The following is a 22,707-nucleotide window of genomic DNA, read 5'->3' as shown; positions in this document are numbered from 1 at the left end:
GATAATATTTAACAATCACCTATTGTGAATGGATAATCCTGTTTTATCTATACACAGAGGTGATTACAGACAAAATTAGAATGAGTTAACTGCAGCAAAGTGATCTGTATAAACCAAGAAGTGACGCCAATTATTAGACATAGTGGCCATGCAAAAACTGAAGAATTGTCTTTTTTGTTTAATATATGGAATACATGGAAAATTGAAAACAACATTATCAAAAATTCTTAAAAAATATGTTAAACATAAAAAAAATGAATTAAACAGCAGGTCATTTTCGGATGACGCATTCTGTCTATAATTCAAAATAAAAAATATATAAATATATCCTTGGCCCATTATAAGTACCTCAATTGTTTTTTAGGTCAATATAATTCCCTGGCATTATAAGAAACAATTAGTCATAATATGTGGTTGAACAAAAAGTTTATTTGAGATGACACAACATTGAAAGAAACATAATAGATACAGGTGTCATTTTCATATTCAGTACATCAGATATTTGAAATATTGTATTTAGTGTAAGCTGGTAAAATATATCTTTTCTCCAGGATAAATTCTTATATTTTGTAAACTAGAAAGAACCAATTACTGTGCATTTATGCTGCTTTCACTTTCTGTCTGTACTATAAAGAAAATGTCCCATTATTTAAGAAGACGCATTGTTGAATGCTTTGGCAATGGACGCTAGTCGTGCTTTATAGCACTAAACTAGTAAACACCACAATGCCAAAAAGAGTTCAAAGCAAAGCACTTGTCAATGATACTACAGACTTAAGAAACTACAGTAAAGGACAACATACATGATACATAACTACATTAGATATGTCTGTAAAGGAGTCAGGACACTGAAAATATGTTTTGCAGCAGTTGCTTGGTATTAAGACATAAAACTGTAAGGGTGTTGTTCATTCTGCTAGCTACTTTACAGTTACTAGTAAGATCATCTGCAATGCAGCAATTCAATACAATATAGACTCAGTGCACATAAGTTAAGGTTTGTATGCTGATATAGGGTACATTTTAGTCCCGTTTAAGAATTTACAATATATTAAACATGTACTATGCTGAAGTGAAAGCGTTTAATTTCAATATGGGCAATGCATAATGACGAGTCTTCTATGTGAATGAGGTTTTTGAGTCACTCTTGGTCTTGAAGGAAGAATTGTATCCACCATGAGATATCACATACATAGTGTCCTTCAACAGCAAATTTCTAGAGCTATGATGTAACATATTTTGAGGTACCACACATGGTTGTTAGAAGTGTACATAGGTGACCATTAGAGTGCAATTATAAGACGGATGCCCAACAGTTGCTGAAGTCATGGACACAGTACTTGGTTTTTTATTTCTTCCAGTATAATTTAAAGAGAGATATAAAAAATGATCTTCCAAAGAAATGAAATTCTTAATTTATAATAGATGGGATTTATGCTGTAATATCTTAGGAAAGGTTCACCTAACCTTTATTCTGACAAAGCACAAACAAACCAGTGGTTGCATACAAGTGAACAACATCGATTCTCCATTTACACACTAGTAGAATAAAACTGAGGCCTGGCTTTCATGCTGATTTTGTTTGCTCTCAACAAGCTTTATCTGGGACAGGCACCAGTCTTTAATGGTTAACATTATAGTCTCAAATGTATCTGTCTTCCCAGAAGGTCAATAAATCCAAATATGAAGTGTCCATCAACATCTTGCCTCACATTAACTACTCTAATTTACGAGTAAAATTTTCTGGAAAGAGTCCCTTGTAAGTCTCCACATCCTTGTACTGTTGCCAGTCTACTTCCCTGACGCCAGAAAGCCAACCAGCCTCCTGCAAAATAGAGAGTTCATAGTTAAAGGTGAACGTTCCTTATGAATCAATGACATTGTAGCCACATTGCATTTTAGCATGCCAGTACTGATTATTTAAAGGGGTTTCTAGTTTATTATTATAAAGCTAATTAAGAAGGACTGGCAAGTTCTCTCATCACTATGACATCAGCAGTATGTACACTTTTTCCATGACACAAAGATGCCACGTGATGGCCATCATTTATCGTGGCATAGTAAAACATACCGGGAAACATCTTCTGTGGCAGTGCTTGGTGCTGTCCCAGAGTGTGTTAACTGTGCTACAGTAAAGGATACCCAGAGCCTTTCTCCAGATGCTGGCTTATTTTTCTAATCTTACCCATCCAATTTTCCTCATGGAGTTAGCACCAACATGGATGCTGTCGCCTTTTTTTGCATTTTTGTATAAAATTATGGAGGTCATTTATCATTTGTGGTTGTTTTTGTGTCCATTTTAAATCCATCTTTGCTTTGTGTGCCTCCACCAAATTTATGAAATTGCACCTTAATAATATATGTGGTGTGAGGGTAATGTGGTTTACATCTGTAGGTGTAAAAGTCGACTAGGATATTGCCTGGTGCAGGTAGTGACTTTTTGCGACTTTCGTAAAAGTCGCACATAGTAAATGAGCCATAATCTAGGTCTAATCTCAGTTTTAGCTCTTAAACATAGACCACAGTGAAAAGTGGCGAGGATCACAAAATGTCGCAGAAAATGTCGCAGTTGTGACTTTTTTAGACCACAAAACTGACGTATCTGATTATATAAATGTTCCCCTATGTGTATCAATTTTGTGACATAACAGATTTTTGAACTTTTTCCTTTCCTTTGGAAACACTAAATTATCAGACTTATGCTACTTTCACACTAGCGTTAATATTTTCCGGTATTGAGATCCATCATAGGATCTCAATACCGGAAAAAAAACTTGTCCATTTTGTCCCAATTCTTTGTCAATGGGAACAAAACGTAACTTAACTGAACGGAGTGCTCCAAAATGCATTCCGTTCTCATACTGGAGAGCTAACCGCAGCATGCTGTGCTTTGCTTTCCGTCCTGGGATGTGGAGCAAAACGAATCCGTCAGGACCCACAATGCAGGTCAATGGGGACTGGGTTTTCTCTGACACAATCTGATACAATAGAAAACGGATCAATCCCCCATTGGCTTTCAATTGAGTTCATGACGGATCCGTCTTGGGTATGTTAAAGATAATACAACCGGATCTGTTCATAACGGATACAGATGCTTGTATTATCAGTAATGGAGGCGTTTTTGCTGAACAAAAACGCTAGTGTGAAAGTAGCCTTAACGCGGTTTTGTAGTCAGTCTATAGACACTGATGACCTATCCTCAGTTCTCCGGGGATCCGACATCCCCACTGATCAGCCATTCTCAGCAGCCACTGGCATTGAAAACGGTGGAGAGAACTGGATGCAGAAAGCTCCACCCATCGTGTAGCGGCTGTGCAACTGCAACTGAACTCCCATTATGGTAGGTTATGGTTAAAGAATACTGGCAGTAGAAATGGTCAACCCGGCTAGTTAGTTCAGCTTATTGGTATGACAGGATATTTAAAAGTTAACCTGTCACTGTGAAAATGTATTGCAGCATTGAGATGTATAGCAAAGAAAAATAAAGTATGTTATACTGAATCTTTTCCCACAGAGTATGGGGGAGATTTATCAAAGACTGGCAGAGTTACCGGTCTATGACACCTAGGCACTCTGCCTGATGCTACGCCTCGTCATAAATCAGGCGCAACATCTGCCAATCCGTGCGCCTAAACTGAAATCTGCTCAAAGGTCTGCCATAGATTTCAGTGTTCTTTTACGCCAGAAAAACGCCACATGCAGTTTGCGACTTTTTCACGCCAGTTTTCTAGAGTAACTTAATGATAAATCTGCCCCTATGTATCAATCTGCTCAGCTCCATCTGCTCTACACCAGGCTGTGCAACGTTGCACTGCATTTTCAAGATAGCAGGGTTGCTTTAAGAGACTGAGATTTTAAAGGGATTTTCCTATATAGGACATTTATTGTAAATTGCTGGATATGCCACAAATGTCTGCTAAGTGAGGATGTCACTTCTGGAGCCCACTCCTATCTCAAGAATGTGGCTCCACCGTGAAGCGACAAATAGAAGTCCCATAGCAGTAAATGGAGAGCTGGCCATGCATACGTGGCTACCTCTCTGTGTCCATATGCATGGCTTGCTCTCTATTCATTTCAGGGGCCTGTTTTTCAGATACAATCTGCACCTATTGGACATTTAAGGCATATCCTATCAATGGGACAACCCATTTCAGAATAAGCCCAATTTACAGTGCTTGCTAGGATTTTCTGATCTAGCAGTAGAATGATAATGTCAGGAAAACTTATATATGTGCATTTAAGGAGAATTACCTGATCAGCTGATGTTACAGAAGCAATAACCAAAACAATATCGCCTCTATTAAGGTTAAGTTCATCTTCATTAGCTGCCTCAAAATCATGCAGGGCTTCAACCTGGAAATACATACAAAGGAATGCAATAAATAATAACAGTTCCTATAAAAAAAAGGATCCCATTATTTAAACATAATTTGACAAAAATAGACAATAATGTCATCCAAGCCAAGTTCTTTTGACAGATTTCCACAGACTTCACCCTTTGCAAGGCATAGGGTAAAATCCATTGCGTATCCACCATAAGATTTGTACAGTATTCAATATGTAGATTTTATCCTATGGATCTGCAGCAAAAATTTGCAGCAGATGCTTTCTGTTATGTGCAAACTTTATTTTTTGGGGTTTTATTGGTTTTACAACAGTAAGGACGTACAAGCTTTACTTGCCCTAAAAGGGCGCCAATATAAGAATGCATGTTACGTGCAAACTTAAACCCATAGATGTAGAAAAAACATTTTTTTTAAATGTGAACCCTATGTTTGACTCATAATATGTAATTTCAAGTCAGCCCATTCAAAGCAACCCCTTTCCATATATTAGGGCAAATGGATATCATGGGATGGGGTTTCCAGCTCTGGAAATCCCTTAGTTACCCAAAGTGGGAAGCTGCAGCTTTCACGCTGGAGGACTGTGGATGTGATGTGAAATGTGGGTATTTCGGCAGCTGCTTTTAGGTATTAATAGACGATCACAGACGCCTCAGCAACCGGTAAGTGGGCAATCAGCTCATTGTTGGTGGCGCTACCTCCCCAAAGAAGTATATATAATAATAATAATAATAATGATAGAAGAAAGAACACAATAAACTGAAAATAACAGGTACAGTGGGATGCGAAAGTTTGGGCAACCTTGTTAATCGTCATGATTTTCCTGTATAAATCGTTGGTTGTTACGATAAAAAATGTCAGTTAAATATATCATATAGGAAACACACACAGTGGTATTTGAGAAGTGAAATGTAGTTTATTGGATTTACAGAAAGTGTGCTATAATTGTTTAAACAAAATTAGGCAGGTGCATAAATTTGGGCACTGTTGTCATTTTATTGATTCCAAAACCTTTAGAACTAATTATTGGAACTCAAATTGGCTTGGTAAGCTCAGTGACCCCTGACCTACATACACAGGTGAATCCAATTATGAGGAAGAGTATTTAAGGGGGGTCAATTGTAAGTTTCCCTCCTCTTTTAATTTTCTCTGAAGAGGAGCAACATGGGGGTCTCAAAACAGCTCTAAAAGGACCTGAAGACAAAGATTGTTCACCATCATGGTTTAGGGGAAGGATACAGAAAGCTGTCTCAGAGATTTCAGCTGTCTGTTTCCACAGTTAGGAACATATTGAGGAAATGGAAGACCACAGGCTCAGTTCAAGTTAAGGCTCGAAGTGGCAAACAAAGAAAAATCTCGGATAGACAGAAGCGACGAATGGTGACAACAGTCAGAGTCAACCCACAGACCAGCTCCAAAGACCTATAACATCATCTTGTTGCAGATGGAGTCACTGTGCATCGTTCAACCATACGGCGCACTTTACACAAGGAGATGCTGTATGCGAGAGTGATGCAGAGGAAGCCTTTTCTCCGCCCACAGCACAAAAAGTGCCGCTGGAGGTGGGCTGAAGCACATTTGGACAAGCCAGCTTCATTTTGGAATAAGGTGCTGTAGGCTGATGAAACTAAAATTGAGTTATTTGGCCATAACAAGGGGCATTATGCATGGAGGAAAAAGAACACAGCATTCCAAGAAAAACACCTGCTACCTACAGTAAAATATGGTGGTGGTTCCATCATGCTGTGGGGCTGTGTGGCCATTGCAGGGACTGGGAATCATGTCAAAGTTGAGGGACTCATGGATTCCACTCAGTGTCAGCAGATTCTGGAGACCAATGTCCAGGAATCAGAGACAAAGCTGAAGCTTCGCCGGGGCTGGATCTTTCAACAAGACAACAACCCTAAACACTGCTCAAAATCCACTAAGGCATCTATGCAGAGGAACAAGTACAACGTTCTGGAATGGCCATCTCAGTCCCCAGACCTGAATATAATTGAAAATCTATGGTGTGACTTAAAGAGAGCTGTCCATGCTCGGAAGCCATCAAACCTGAATGAACTAAAGATATTTTGGTAGGTAAGTGGTAGGCAATTAAGAGTGCCGTGTTTGTGTGAGGGGAGGCGGGGCTTTGACTATTTATACCTGGCTCTCCTGCCCCCACTTGTCGGTTCGAACGCTTTCGAATCGGCTCGTGGGTTGGCTATCCGTTCCAGAGAAGTCGCGTGTTTCTTTGATAGTTCGCGTGGTCGGGTGCGTCAGGCTCATCGCTGCTAAAAATAGGTCGGCCGGGTGGCTGCCCACCCGTCTCGTTTATTTATGTTATGTTATGCTGCCGCGCGTTGCCGTCTGTCCCCAGCCGCACCTGTGTCTGCCCCGCACTTTCCGCTCCTGTTCAGGCACCCCGCTCACAAATGCAGCGTCCCCCAGGCTAACTGTGCAACAGCCTCCTCGGTCACCCCTCACCTGTGGCTCCTCTGCGGCGAGTGTCATTCCTGCACTAATGCCATCGCGTGCAGCGCATCGTTCACGCCGCTCACCGGCTTCACAGTGCAGCTTACTGGCTTTCGGTACTCCAGCAGGTTCCTGTCTCAAGAGAGGGCGACACCTACAGGCCATTCTGGTACTGCAGTCTAGGAACTGGGCTCTTTGCTCAGCACTAGTTTCTAGGCACACTGGGGCAGTGTTATTAAAATGAAAAATAAATATATTAATAAATAAAAGGGGAGTTAGGGAAGTAAAAAAAAGGATATAAATAAATAAAAATAAATTAAAATTAAACAAAAAAATATAAAATAAATAAATAAATAAAAGGGGTGTTTAAGGTAAAAGGGGCAATTACATGTACAGATGTAGAGCGATATAATTAGTAATAGCCCACTGGTTTGTCAGCAGCGTCTCCGTTAGGATTGCCACTACGCCTCGTGCATGTAGCCTGGTTGCCCATAGCCCATACAGTACGTTGGGAGTTAGTGGGTCGGTTTCGGGGCGCAGCTGCGACAAGCTGGTTGTTAGCTAGGGAGCAGTTGCGTGGGTGAGGGGTCACTCAGCCGGGGTTCGCTTACTCACATGTCTGTCCTTGTTTATTCAGGTCCGCAGGTGGTTGGCTACTTTTGCGATACTGCGGGGTTTGTGGCTGTCATGGCCGCCAGGTGAGTCAGGTGTGGAGCGCATGCGTGGGCCACCCCTTTACTCCTGTGTGGGCTTGGGGGACTGGGTATGGTGGCCTATCTATGCTCAGGCCGCTGACGCATGTCTTGCAGGGTGGCGCCTACAGTCGTGGCCTTTGGTGGGAAGTTGGCATAAAAAATGAAATAAAAAAAAAAAAACATTTTTTGCCAGGTCTGTCATGACTACAGACTCGTTATAAAGCCCTGCCACGCCTGCAGGCATTAGACTGTCACGACTACAGACTCGTTATAAAGCCCTGCCACGACTGAAGGCATTAGTCTGTCACGACTACAGACTCATTATAAAGCCCTGCCACGACTGCAGGCATTAGTCTGCCATGACTACAGACTCGTTATAAAGTCCTGCCGCGACTGCAGGCATTAGTCTCACGTCAACAGACTCGTGATGTAATACTACCACGTCTACAGGCGATGGTCTGTTACCGCTACTCGGTTGCACTCCTGTTTTGACTACAGGCACTTGGTGGGCATATCTACGGGAAAGTTGCATCACGTTTACGCACGCGGGTCAGCCACAGCCTGGGAGGTCAGCCTTCACGGTCACAGGTAGGTCTGGTCAGGTCTCCCAGCGGGTTCCAGTCACAATAACGCCCTTAGCCGTGCCGTTGTCAGTTTAGTCGCTTCACCCGGCTACGATCATAAACTCTACGGTACTTGGACCTTCTCATTGACTGCTGACTTCATAATCCCTACCCGGCCAGGCCAGCAGACCTGGCAGCGCTTCTGGTTACTACCGTGGGCGCCTTCGGACCTTAGCCACGGGTGCTAGGCTTTCCTCCCTGGGGCAGATCTGGCCTTGTCTGGCCAGTAGGTAGTTATTAGCCTTAGTGTGGTTACTTGAGTTTGAATTTCTTTTAGTAGGGAGATGTCTCAGGAATTTCTTCCGGAGGGGTCCTCATCTTCTCGGGACAGCGGGGAGCAGCAGTCCGTGCGGTCGGCGGAGTTGCCGATAAGGTTGTGGACCGTCCCTAAGCTGACGGCAGAATTATCAAGAAGGGGGATTCCGTTCCCGGCCTCCGCGAGGAAGTCTGAACTCTACCACCTTCTGTCTACACAACCGGCGGCTCCTAGCCGAGATGAGGTTTCCCTTAGTACCATTCTGACTTCCCTCATGCAGCTGCAGGCTGCTGTCAACGTGATGGGTGCATCTGTGTCAGATATGCAGGTTAGGCTGGAGACTGTCGAGGCCCGGCCTGCAGTGTTCGGTACAGGAATGCAGACGGTGCCCGTCGCCGGTTCATCAGCCTCCGCAGCGCCGGATGGGTCCAACCTTTCTTCTACTATAGCACCATCCCATTTCGTACCTGCTAATATCCGGCAGGATATTCTGGAAGGAAAGGACGTCAATCTGGTGTCTCTTCTTGTGACGGCACACGAAGCCCCGGACAACAAGACCATATCCTGCGGAGAGGTCTCTGTTGTGCTTAAGTCTAGGGACACAAGGCTGAATAGGAAACTCAATGTTGCCGAATTTGTGTTGGCTTTCAGCCTCTACCAGGATGTGGTGTGCTCTGTTAGCCCCCTTAGGAGGGAGGAGTTTGACCTGTATTTGTTTAAAGTCGTCGATCTAGGGTACAAATATGGAGGCACTGCCTTCTATGACTAACACCGCTCCTTCTCGGCCAAGGCAGCGGCCACACTCGCTCAGTGCAAGCATGTCATAGATTGGTCACGGATGGATACTGAGTTGTTTTGCCGTCACTTTGCGGGCCTGAAGGCTCCAACTTGCACTGGTTGCAGTTCTTACGCTCACACGGCCGGCTGGTGTTCAGAGAGCGGTAGCGCAGCTGGGCCTTCCGTATCTAGCGTTCTCCCCGCCCAGCCGGCTAGTAGGGTTCTCGCGTCCATTGACAAATTGGGTCGCCTGGTGAAGTACCTCGGCAAGTCACCTTTGTGCAACAATTTTAATTATGCAATATGCCACTACAATCAATGCAGATTGTTGCACTTATGTTCCCTGTGTTTCAGGGCCCACCCCCGCGTCGCTTGCACGCAAAGAGGGGGGAGTCACGCATGACTAAGCGTGGTTAACGTGGATCTCCTCGCCTGTTTCCTAGCCGGACATCCAGACTCAGTTTGGGTACAGTTTGTGCTCAACGGTTTGCGGTACGGCTTCCACACAGGCTTGCTTACCCTTCCTCAAGCCCCGCATGAGTGCAGGAACTTGTTGTCGGCTACCAGAGATCCCGAGACGGTCACACAATTAATTCAACTCGAGCTAGACAAGGGTTATGTGATCGGCCCAGTGCAGCAGCCTCCATTCAATTGCTGGAGGGTTAACCCGGTCGGTGTGGTGACTGGCAAATTTTCCAATAAAAAGAGGTTGGTTTACGACTAGGGATGAGCAAACCCGAACTGTATAGTTCGGGTTCGTACCGAATTTTGGGGTGTCCGTGACACGGACCCGAACCTGGACATTTTCGTAAAAGTCAGAGTTCGGGTTCAGTGTTCGTCGCTTTCTTGGCGCTTTTTGAAAGGCTGCAAAGCAGCCAATCAACAAGCGTCATACTACTTGCCCCAAGAGGCCATCACAGCCATGCCTACTATTGGCATGGCTGTGATTGGCCAGAGCACCATGTGACCCAGCCTCTATTTAAGCTGGAGTCACATAGCGCCGCCCGTCACTCTGCTCTGATCAGCATAGGGAGAGGTTGCGGCTGCGACAGTAGGGCGAGATTAGGCAGATTAACTCCTCCAAAGGACTTGATTAATTGATCGATCTGCAGCTGTGGATCATTGAGCTGCTGATACTCAATTGCTCACTGTTTTTAGGCTGCCCAGACCGTTTGTCAGTCACTTTTTTCTGGGGTGATCGGCGGCCATTTTGTGTCTTGTGGTGTGCCAGCACAAGCTGCGACCAAGTGCATTTAACCCTTAATGGTGTGGTTGTTTTTTGGCTAATTCCTACATCAGTGTGAAGCTGTCACACCAAGTGCATTTAACCAACAATAGTCTGGTTATTTTTTGGCCATATACTACATCAGGGGCAAGCTGCGCCTGTCACCAAGTGCATTTAACCCTCAATTGTGTGGTTGTTTTTTGGCTAAATCCTACATCAGGGTGAAGCTGTCACACCAAGTGCATTTAACCAGCAATAGTCTGTTTATTTTTTGGCCATATACTACATCAGGGGCAAGCTGTCACCAAGTGCATTTAACCCTCAATGGTGTGGTTGTTTTTTGGCTAAATCCTACATCAGGGTGAAGCTGCCACACCAAGTGCATTTAACCAGCAATAGTCTGTTTATTTTTTGGCCATATACTACATCAGGGGCAAGCTGCGCCTGTCACCAAGTGCATTTAACCCTCAGTAGTGTGGTTGGTCAAGCTGTCACACCAAGTGCATTTAACCATCAATAGTGTGGTTATTTTTTGGCCATATCCCAGTCTAATTCTGTCAGTAAACCTATACCTGTCACCCAGCGCCTAAATACTAGGCCTCAAATTTATATCCAGCTAAATCTGTCGTTACTGCTGTACTGTTGTGGCTGGTCAAGTTATTTAGTGTCCGTCAAAGCACATTTTTTGTTCTGGGTTGATATACAATTCCCAATTTAGCAATTTCATAATTTAGTGGTTTCTGCTGTATCAGAGCTATTTGAAATCTATCCCTAAAAGGGTATATCATATTCAAGGTGCACATTGGGTCATTCAGAATAACTTCACACACACGCTACTGTGCATTTCCAAGTCTAATTCTGTCAGTAAACCTATACCTGTCACCCAGCGCCTAAATACTAGGCCTCAAATTTATATCCAGCTAAATCTGTGGTTATTGCTGTGGCTGGGAAAGTTATTTAGTGTCCGTCAAAGCACATTTTTTGTTCTGGGTTGAAATACAATTCCCAATTTAGCAATTTCCTAATTTAGTGGTTTCTGCTGTATCAGGCCTACTTTAAATACATCCCTAAAAGGGTATATCAGAATCAAGGTGCTGATAGGGTCATTCTCAATAACTTCACACACACGCTACTGTGCATATCCCAGTCTAATTCTGTTCGTAAAACGTATACCTGTCACCCAGCGCCTAAATACTAGGCCTCAAATTTATATCCTGCTAAATCTGTCGTTACTGCTGTACTGCTGTGGCTGGGCAAGTTATTTAGTGTCCGTCAAAGCACAGTTTTTGTTCTGGGTTGAAATACAATTCCCAATTTAGCAATTTCCTAATTTAGTAGTTTCTGCTGTATCAGAGCTATTTGAAATCTATCCCTAAAAGGGTATATATTATTCAAGGTGCACATAGGGTCATTCTGAATAACTTCACACACACGCTACTGTGCATTTCCAAGTCTAATTCTGTCAGTAAACCTATACCTGTCACCCAGCGCCTAAATACTAGGCCTCAAATTTATATCCCGCTAAATCTGTCGTTACTGCTGTACTGTTGTGGCTGGGCAAGTTATTTAGTGTCCGTCAAAGCACATTTTTTGTTCTGGGTTGAAATACAATTCCCAATTTAGCAATTTCCTAATTTAGTGGTTTCTGCTGTATCAGGCCTACTTTAAATACATCCCTAAAAGGGTATATCAGAATCAAGGTGCTGATAGGGTCATTCTCAATAACTTCCCACACACGCTACTGTGCATATCCCAGTCTAATTCTGTCCGTAAAACGTATACCTGTCACCCAGCGCCTAAATACTAGGCCTCAAATTTATATCCTGCTAAATCTGTCGTTACTGCTGTACTGCTGTGGCTGGGCAAGTTATTTAGTGTCCGTCAAAGCACAGTTTTTGTTCTGGGTTGAAATACAATTCCCAATTTAGCAATTTCCTAATTTAGTAGTTTCTGCTGTATCAGAGCTATTTGAAATCTATCCCTAAAAGGGTATATATTATTCAAGGTGCACATAGGGTCATTCTGAATAACTTCACACACACGCTACTGTGCATTTCCAAGTCTAATTCTGTCAGTAAACCTATACCTGTCACCCAGCGCCTAAATACTAGGCCTCAAATTTATATCCCGCTAAATCTGTCGTTACTGCTGTACTGTTGTGGCTGGGCAAGTTATTTAGTGTCCGTCAAAGCACATTTTTTGTTCTGGGTTGAAATACAATTCCCAATTTAGCAATTTCCTAATTTAGTGGTTTCTGCTGTATCAGGCCTACTTTAAATACATCCCTAAAAGGGTATATCAGAATCAAGGTGCTGATAGGGTCATTCTCAATAACTTCACACACACGCTACTGTGCATATCCCAGTCTAATTCTGTCCGTAAAACGTATACCTGTCACCCAGCGCCTAAATACTAGGCCTCAAATTCATAGTCAGCTAAATCGGTGGTTACTGCTGTGCCTGTATTAGTGTAATACGGTACCTAAATAGATAGCCAGATAGTGTTAGGTGTCTGTAAAAAAAGGCCTGAATTTGAATTCAATACATTGGGCCAAATAATATTTTTGTTGTTGTGGTGAACGATAACAATGAGGAAAACATCTAGTAAGGGACGCGGACGTGGACATGGTCGTGGTGGTGTTAGTGGACCCTCTGGGGCTGGGAGAGGACATGGCCGTTCTGCCACATCCACACGTCCTAGTGTACCAACTACCTCAGGTCCCAGTAGCCGCCAGAATTTACAGCGATATATGGTGGGGCCCAATGCCGTTCTAAGGATGGTAAGGCCTGAGCAGGTACAGGCATTAGTCAATTGGGTGGCCGACAGTGGATCCAGCACGTTCACATTATCTCCCACCCAGTCTTCTGCAGAAAGCGCACAGATGGCGCCTGAAAACCAACCCCATCAGTCTGTCACATCACCCCCATGCATATCAGGGAAACTGTCTGAGCCTCAAGTTATGCAGCAGTCTCTTATGCTGTTTGAAGTCTCTGCTGGCAGGGTTTCCCAAGGGCATCCACCTAGCCCTTCCCCAGCGGTTGAAGACATAGAATGCACTGACGCACAACCACTTATGTTTCCTGATGATGAGGACATGGGAATACCACCTCAGCAAGTCTCTGATGATGACGAAACACAGGTGCCAACTGCTGCGTCTTTCTGCAGTGTGCAGAACAGGAGGTCAGGGATCAAGACTGGGTGGAAGACGATGCAGGGGACGATGAGGTCCTAGACCCCACATGGAATGAAGGTCGTGCCACTGACTTTCACAGTTCGGAGGAAGAGGCAGTGGTGAGACCGAGCCAACAGCGTAGCAAAAGAGGGAGCAGTGGGCAAAAGCAGAACACCCGCCGCCAAGAGACTCCGCCTGCTACTGACCGCCGCCATCTGGGACCGAGCACCCCAAAGGCAGCTTCAAGGAGTTCCCTGGCATGGCACTTCTTCAAACAATGTGCTGACGACAAGACCCGAGTGGTTTGCACGCTGTGCCATCAGAGCCTGAAGCGAGGCATTAACATTCTGAACCTTAGCACAACCTGCATGACCAGGCACCTGCATGCAAAGCATGAACTGCAGTGGAGTAAACACCTTAAAAACAAGGAAGTCACTCAGGCTCCCCCTGCTACCTCTTCTGCTGCTGCCGCCTCGGCCTCTTCTGCTGCTGCCGCCTCGGCCTCTTCCTCCGCCTCTGGAGGAACGTTGGCACCTGCCGCCCAGCAAACAGGGGATGTACCACCAACACCACCACCACCTCCGTCACCAAGCATCTCAACCATGTCACACGGCAGCGTTCAGCTCTCCATCTCACAAACATTTGAGAGAAAGTGTAAATTCCCACCTAGCCACCCTCGATCCCTGGCCCTGAATGCCAGCATTTCTAAACTACTGGCCTATGAAATGCTGTCATTTAGGCTGGTGGACACAGACAGCTTCAAACAGCTCATGTCGCTTGCTGTCCCACAGTATGTTGTTCCCAGCCGCCACTACTTCTCCAAGAGAGCCGTGCCTTCCCTGCACAACCAAGTATCCGATAAAATCAAGTGTGCACTGCGCAACGCCATCTGTAGCAAGGTCCACCTAACCACAGATACGTGGACCAATAAGCACGGCCAGGGACGCTATATCTCCCTAACTGCACACTGGGTAAATGTAGTGGCAGCTGGGCCCCAGGCGGAGAGCTGTTTGGCGCACGTCCTTCCGCCGCCAAGGATCGCAGGGCGACATTCTTTGCCACACCTTCACCACCAACTTCAGCACAGCCCGGGGTAAACATCAGCAGGCCATTCTGAAACTCATATGTTTGGGGGACAGGCCCCACGCCGCACAGGAGTTGTGGCGTGGTATAGAACAACAGACCGACGAGTGGTTGCTGCCGGTGAGCCTCAAGCCCGGCCTGGTGGTGTGCGATAATGGGCGAAATCTCGTTGCAGCTCTGGGACTAGCCGGTTTGACGCACATCCCTTGCCTGGCGCATGTGCTGAATTTGGTGGTGCAGAAGTTCATTCTCAACTACCCCGACATGTCAGAGCTGCTGCATAAAGTGCGGGCCGTCTGTTCGCGCTTCCGGCGTTCACATCCTGCCGCTGCTCGCCTGTCTGCGCTACAGCGTAACTTCGGCCTTCCCGCTCACCGCCTCATATGCGACGTGCCCACCAGGTGGAACTCCACCTTGCACATGCTGGACAGACTGTGCGAGCAGCAGCAGGCCATAGTGGAGTTTCAGCTGCAGCACGCACGGGTCAGTCACACTGTGGAACAGCACCACTTCACCACCAATGATTGGGCCTCCATGCGAGACCTGTGTGCCCTGTTGCGCTGTTTCGAGTACTCCACCAACATGGCCAGTGGCTATGACGCCGTTATCAGCGTTACAATACCACTTCTATGTCTCCTTGAGAAAACACTTAGGGCAATGATGGAAGAGGAGGTGGCCCAGGAGGAGGAGGAGGAAGAGGGGTCATTTTTAGCACTTTCAGGCCAGTTTCTTCGAAGTGACTCAGAGGGAGGTTTTTTGCAACAGCAGAGGCCAGGTACAAGTGTGGCCAGCCAGGGCCCACTACTGGAGGACGAGGAGGACGAGGATGAGGAGGAGGTGGAGGAGGATGAGGATGAAGCATGGTCACAGCGGGGTGGCACCCAACGCAGCTCGGGCCCATTACTGGTGCGTGGCTGGGGGGAAAGGCAGGACGATGACGATACGCCTCCCACAGAGGACAGCTTGTCCTTACCCCTGGGAAGCCTGGCACATGCTGCAGTGCCTGGGCAACGACAGCAGAGTTGCCCACATTTTAACGTGTGCGGACTACTAGGTTGCCACCCTGCTGGATCCACGGTACAAAGACAATGTGCCCACCTTACTTCCTGCACTGGAGCGTGATAGGAAGATGCGCGAGTACAAGCGCACGTTGGTAGACGCGCTACTGAGAGCATTCCCAAATGTCACAGGGGAACAAGTGGAAGCCCAAGGACAAGGCAGAGGAGGAGCAAGAGGCAGCTGTGTCACGGCCAGCTCCTCTGAGGGCAGGGTTAGCATGGCAGAGATGTGGAAAACTTTTGTCAACACGCCACAGCTAACTGCACCACCACCTGATACGCAACGTGTTAGCAGGAGGCAACATTTCACTAACATGGTGGAACAGTACGTGTGCACACCCCTCCACGTACTGACTGATGGTTCGGCCCCATTCAACTTCTGGGTCTCTAAATTGTCCACGTGGCCAGAGCTAGCCTTTTATGCCTTGGAGGTGCTGGCCTGCCCGGCGGCCAGCGTTTTGTCTGAACGTGTATTCAGCACGGCAGGGGGCGTCATTACAGACAAACGCAGCCGCCTGTCTACAGCCAATGTGGACAAGCTGACGTTCATAAAAATGAACAGGCATGGATCCCACAGGACCTGTCCATCCCTTGTGCAGATTAGACATTAACTACCTCCCCTTAACCATATATTATTGTACTCCAGGGCACTTCCTCATTCATTCCCATTTTTATTTTCATTTTACCATTATATTGGGAGGCTACCCAAAGTTGAATGAACCTCTCCTCTGTCTGGGTGCCGGGGCCTAAATATATGCCAATGGACTGTTCCAATGTTGGGTGACGTGAAGCCTGATTCTCTGCTATGATATGCAGACTGATTCTCTGCTGACATGAAGACAGATTCTCTGTTACGGGACCTCTCTCCTCTGCCTGGGTGCTGGGCCTAAATATATGCCAATGGACTGTTGCAGTGGTGGCTGACGTGAAGCCTGATTCTCTGCTATGACATGCAGACTAATTCTCTGCTGACATGAAGACAGATTCTCTGTTACGGGACCTCTCTCCTCTGCCTGTGTGCTGGGCCTAAATATATGCCAATGGACTGTTGCAGTGGTGGCTGACGTGAAGCCTGATTCTCTGCTATGACATGCAGACTAATTCTCTGCTGACATGAAGACAGATTCTCTGTTACGGGGCCTCTCTCCTCTGCCTGTGTGCTGGGCCTAAATATATGACAATGGACTGTTGCAGTGGTGGCTGACATGAAGCCTGATTCTCTGCTATGACATGCAGACTGATTCTCTGCTGACATGAAGCCAGATCCTCTGTTACGGGACCTCTCTCTTCTGCCTGGGTGCTGGGCCTAAATATCTGACAATGGACTGTTGCAGTGGTGGCTGACGTGAAGCCTGATTCTCTGCTATGACATGCAGACTGATTCTCTGCTGACATGAAGACAGATCCTCTGTTACGGGACCTCTCTCCTCTGCCTGGGTGCTGGGCCTAAATATCTGACAATGGACTGTTGCAGTGGTGGCTGACGTGAAGCCTGATTCTCTGCTATGACATGAAGACTGATTCTCTGGTGACATGAAGCCAGATTCTGTGTTATGGGACCTCTCTCCTCTGCCTGGGTGCTGGGCCTAAATATCTGACAATGGACTGTTGCAGTGGTGGCTGACGTGAAGCCTGATTCTCTGCTATGACATGCAGACTGATTCTCTGCTGACATGAAGCCAGATTCTGTGTTATGGGACCTCTCTCCTCTGCCTGGGTGCCAGGGCCTAAATTTATGACAATGGACTGTTACAGTGGTGGCTGACGTGAAGCCTGATTCTCTGCTATGACATGCAGACTGATTCTCTGCTGACATGAAGACAGATTCTCTGTTACGGGACCTCTCTCCTCTGCCTGGGTGCCGGGGCCTAAATATCTGAGAATGGACTGTTCCAGTGGTGGGTGTCGTGAAGCCAGATTCTCTGCTATGGGACCTCTCTCCAATTGATATTGGTTAATTTTTATTTATTTTATTTTTATTCATTTCCCTATCCACATTTGTTTGCATGGGATTTACCTACATGTTGCTGCCTTTTGCAGCCCTCTAGCCCTTTCCTGGGCTGTTTTACAGCCTTTTTAGTGCCGAAAAGTTCGGGTCCCCATTGACTTCAATGGGGTTCAGGTTCGGGACGAAGTTTGGATCGGGTTCGGATCCCGAACCCGAACATTTCCGGGAAGTTCGGCCGAACTTCTCGAACCCGAACATCCAGGTGTCCGCTCAACTCTATTTACGACTTGTCGGCCCCACATTCCTTACCAGTCCCCAGTCTGAATTCATTGATCCCCTCGGACGAATTCTCCATGAGATACGCCTCCATCGATGAGGCTATTGAGGTCATACTCAAGTTCGGGAGAGGGGCCTGGTTATCTAAGGCGGATATCACAGACGCCTTTAAACTGCTCCCCATCCAGCCGGATCTCTGGCAGTGGCATGGGATTAAGTGGCAAGGGCAGTACTACTTTGCCAGCAAATTAACCTTCGGGTCCAAGTCTAGTCCATGGCTCTTTGATCAGTTGGCTAGCGCTTTGCATTGGGTGTTGTCAGATGTCTTTAGGGTCAGCCATGTCACTCATTACCTGGACGACTTTCTTCTTATCGAGCCCCCGACACAGCAGCCTCAGGACCTACAGCGCTTGCAGACTGTATTTTCAGATCTTAATGTGCCAATATCTTCTCATAAAGTAGAAGGCCCCGACACCACCATTACCTTTTTGGGAATACGTTTAGATACAGTGCGCTTGCAAGCGAGTCTCCCACCTGATAAGTTAGACAGGATTAGGCAGGTCGTGCATAGGTGGACTCAAGTGAGAGTGGATTCCAGAGCGGACCTGCAATCCCTGTTAGGCATGCTCAGTTTCGCCATGCGCATCATTCCCCAAGGTAGGTCTTTTATATCTAGGCTCTTGGCGCTGCTCCCGCAGGCCCGAGCGCTGGACGAGATGGTACGTTTAGGTCCAGAGGCCATGGCTGACCTGGTGATGTGGGATAGGTTTTTGATACACTGGAACGGTGTGTCACTCTTCGTTCCGGTGGTCTCGAACCAGTCTCCAGTAGTCCACACTGATGCCTCGTCATCAGTCAGCTTCGCCGCACTGCACGGCAACCATTGGTTCGCTGGTCCTTGGCCGCCGGAGGTCGCGTCCATCCCAGGTTTCTCTTCATGTTCCGCCTTGTTTGAGGTATATCCCTTAGTGGAGGCAGCAGTGGCCTGGAGCGAGCTATGGAGAAACTGTACGGTCCTATTCCTGACTGACAATACGGCAGTTGTGGACATCATCATGAAGGGCAGGCAAACTGGTCATGTCATTCGTGAGGAGGTTCGTCTGGCTATCTTTGATGCATAGTTTTCGTTTTATATGTAGACACATTAGTGGAGACCGCAACATCGCTGCAGATGCCCTGTCCCGCCTTAATTTTCCACTTTTCTTTCAGGTTTGTCCAGGGGCAGATTGGTTGCCAACGCCAATTCCTCACCAGTCCCAGCTGCGCTTGGACTAGTCTCTCATCTCACTGTAGCTAAGAGACTGATGGCCAATTCCTTGTCCAGTAATACTCTGAGGGCTTACAAGACAGCTTGGCGCCTGTTTCAGAAATATAAGAACATCTACCCGGCCGCTGGCCTGGGGCCTATCACTCACCTATTGGGCTTCGTCGGGTTTTTCCACTCTCAATTTAACCTGTCCTATAGCACTGTTAATCTATACAGGTATTCAGCACCATTGGTACATGCTACATCCGGACCTACCGTCATTCTTCTCCGCCCACCCTATCAAAGCGGCGTTGAAGGGTTTGCGCAAGATGTCTGTTGCAAAACGACATGTGCGTCAGCCATTTACCGGTAGCTTGTTCAGGTCCGTGACAGACAAACTGCAGGGTAAACCGTTCGGCCCGCAGGTAAACGCTCTGGTAGAAACAGCCTTGTACCTGGCCTTCTATGGATTCCTCAGGCCAGGCGAGCTCATGGGAACCAATACGCCGGCTGGGTGCTTGGCCTCGTCCAAGACGTCACGGCCGGGGGAATCGGTGGAGGTCAGATACTTCCCCACGGCCAACAGATGGTGTCCGGTGCAGGCCTTGGATGCTTGGCTGCGTAGTATTGAGTCCTAGCATGCATGTTCTCCCTTACTCGAACTAGGCAATGTCCGGCTAACCACCACGGCCTTTCCTAGGTACATTCGGGTTTTGTTGACAGGTTCAGGGGTTGATCCTCTCTCGATCACAGGACATTCCTTCCACATTGGCGCTGCAGCTGCGGCGTCCATGCATAAGGTACCAGTACATGTCATCAAACGGTTGGGTCGTTGGAGTTCCGCGTGTTACATGCGTTATATCCCGGATCCTCAATACGAAATGTCACTGGCTTTCCGAGTTTTTTTTTGTAGTTTTCTGTTATTAAAGTCTTTCAAACTCCTATGCATGGTTCTTTTGGCCCCTTTAGGCTACCCTTCGATAAGCAGTTCCGACATAACTCTGCTGCTTCTAGGTGGGGGTGGGGGGGATATAGGCTTAGGTAGGGGATCCTCTCATCATGAGCCGATCCGAGCACAAGTGGTAGGCAATTAAAAGTGCCGTGTTTGTGTGTGGGGAGGCGGGGCTTTGACTATTTAAACCTGGCTCTCCTGCCCCCACTTGTCGGTTCAAACGCTTTCGACCCACCCAGGAGCCCTCCCTTCTTCTCAGGACTCATCATTGGTGTGGCCCCCTTTAGGCTACCCTTCGATAAGCAGTTCCGGCATAACTCTGCTGCTTCTAGGTGGGGGGGAGGGAGTATAGGCTTAGGTAGGGGATCCTCTTATCATAAGCCGATCCGATCACAAACAATAAAAAAATTTAAAGGGTAACTGTCATGTTTTCATTAAAAAAATCTATTTCAGCATATGTTACATTATGCATAAAGCAGTCTTTAGTTTCTTCACATACCACTGTTTTCCTTGAGTTTTCCCCTTAGTTACGGCTGTTTAAACATTTACAATATGAGGACCTTCTCAGGATGGCTCCTCTGCCAGTTCTGCTTTCCCTCACTTCACATACACACTTGCTGTAGCCCGCCGCTCCCTGCCAGCCAATCAGATTGGATTGCTGAGAGACATGCCTCCTCACTCTGAAGCCTAATGCAGGCATGCAGTGTGGAAGACCACCCCTCTGTCTTCTGTTTATACTAAAAGGAAGATAGACAAGCCCTAGCAACAGTCTTTTAAGGGAGCAGTGGAAAGGGACAGAGGACATTAATAAAAGCTGTTATTATAAGGTAATTACAGATCTTTTGACAATCATTGACAGACTAACTCAGGTATACGTGCCTAGCTCTAATAAACTAGCAAATAAAAAAAATGACAGCTACCTTTTAACCCCTCACTACCAGCGCCGTTGCGATGTGTAAACAAGGCGGTAATTAAAGGTTTTAGGTGATCAAGCGAGATCATGGCATCTAAATGCGCAAAAACCCGGAGGCTCACGCTTCTGGGCTTGCTACCTATGCCCCGTGTGGCCAATTTGGGAATGGGTAGTTGTGCTGAATACTTTCAGCCTCGCTGACGAGGCTGATAGTATTCATGCTGCAATTCTTATTTTGGCCACCAGATGGCAGGCCAGGATAAGAAATTAGCAAATTAGGGTTTAAATGTCAATAAAAAAAATCCCTGATAGAACAAAATCAAAACTTTAAAAACATTATTTATAGGCTCATTTATGAGCTTCAAAATTATCCAATTTTTTTTTTAAATGTTAAAAAATATATTTAAAAAATCAAAAAAATATAAAAGTTTAAATTACCCCCCTTTCTGTATAATTTTAAAATAAATACCAAAATAATAATAAATGTAAACATCATGGGTATCATTTGAACAGAAAATGCCCATATTTAAAAAAATCTCCAATACGGCGAATGGCGTAACGGAAATATGGATCAAAATGGCCAACTTGCCATTTTTAAATTGCTTATTTTACCCCAAAAATGTAATAAAATGTGATCAAAAAGTCATGCATACTCCAAAATGTTATCAATAAAAACTACAGATTGTTGCCTAAACAGCTCAGTAGACATAAGTCTAAAAAAGTTATGGGGATCAGAATATGGTGATGTAAAATTTTTGTAATCAAAGTTTATTTTATTTTTGTAATCAAACTATTTAGATATAAAAAACCTACACATATGGAGTATGATTTTAATCGTACTAACCCAGAGAATGAAAAGCATGGGTCAGTTTTGCCGTGAACAAGATACGTAAAATGGTGGAGGAATTGCGTTTTTTTTTCCAATTCCAACCCATTTGGAATTTTTTCACCGCTTCCCACTACATTTTATGCCATAATTAATGATGGCATTAGAAAGTACAACCTGTTCCGCAAGAATTAAGCCCTCATAGAGCTATGTGACCAGAAATATAAAAAAGTTATGGCTCACGGAAAATAGGAAAGAAAAATGAAAAAAAAACTCAGGTAACCTAAGTTGACAAAGTGGACTAAGTGGAATTCGATCCAAATTTCAGGAAAAATTTGATTTGCACTGAAGCCGAATTTCCTCACGCTTCGTGGTAACGAATCAAATTTTTCCAAAAAAGGGCTGCTGCACATGTGAGGACATGGACAGGAACTCTGGGAAGGCGGGATCACCCATAATGCCATGCATGCAGCCAATCAGCAGCCAGACAGCCCTGTGATGTCACAGCCCAATAAATAGCCTCATCTTGGATTCTACCATTTTCCAGTGTACTTAGTGCAGGAAGAGACGTCAGCAGGCGCTAGGGACAGTGCTAGAAAATACTTCATTGTGCTAAAAAAACTATTTACAAGTTTAGGTAAAGATTATTCAAGGTGTAGGGAAAGGATAGGGAGGAATCATTTCACATTATTTATGTAGAACAGGGTTCAGTAGGGAATGTTACAGCCTGGGTAATAGGAACAATCCTATTACACCTTGCTGAACTGATTGGGAATCTAAATTGCCATTATACAGCTCTATAATTCCAGCAAACCGTTCTTGTTTTTGTGGTGCAAGTGCTGTTTGATTCAGCCATTAAC

At 45.8% G+C, this 22,707-nt stretch overlaps 1 protein-coding gene across 1 annotated transcript in view; it reads right to left on the bottom strand.

Moving 5' to 3' along the window:
• Positions 1 to 426: 426 nt before the first annotated feature.
• The window catches only part of AMPH (amphiphysin), a 301,192-nt gene continuing 278,911 nt past the window's right edge, over positions 427 to 22,707 (bottom strand). Inside the window, 2 exon segments of the mRNA XM_044294372.1 lie at positions 427 to 1,825; positions 4,252 to 4,353. Of these exon segments, the coding sequence (XP_044150307.1) occupies positions 1,718 to 1,825; positions 4,252 to 4,353 (210 nt within the window). The 3' untranslated portion in view covers positions 427 to 1,717.

This window comes from Bufo gargarizans, chromosome 5 (assembly GCF_014858855.1).
Source record: "Bufo gargarizans isolate SCDJY-AF-19 chromosome 5, ASM1485885v1, whole genome shotgun sequence".
In the NCBI taxonomy this organism is placed as follows: Eukaryota; Metazoa; Chordata; class Amphibia; order Anura; family Bufonidae; genus Bufo; species Bufo gargarizans.
Note: the sequence above shows the minus strand (reverse complement) of the source record. Positions and strands in the feature narration are given on the sequence as shown.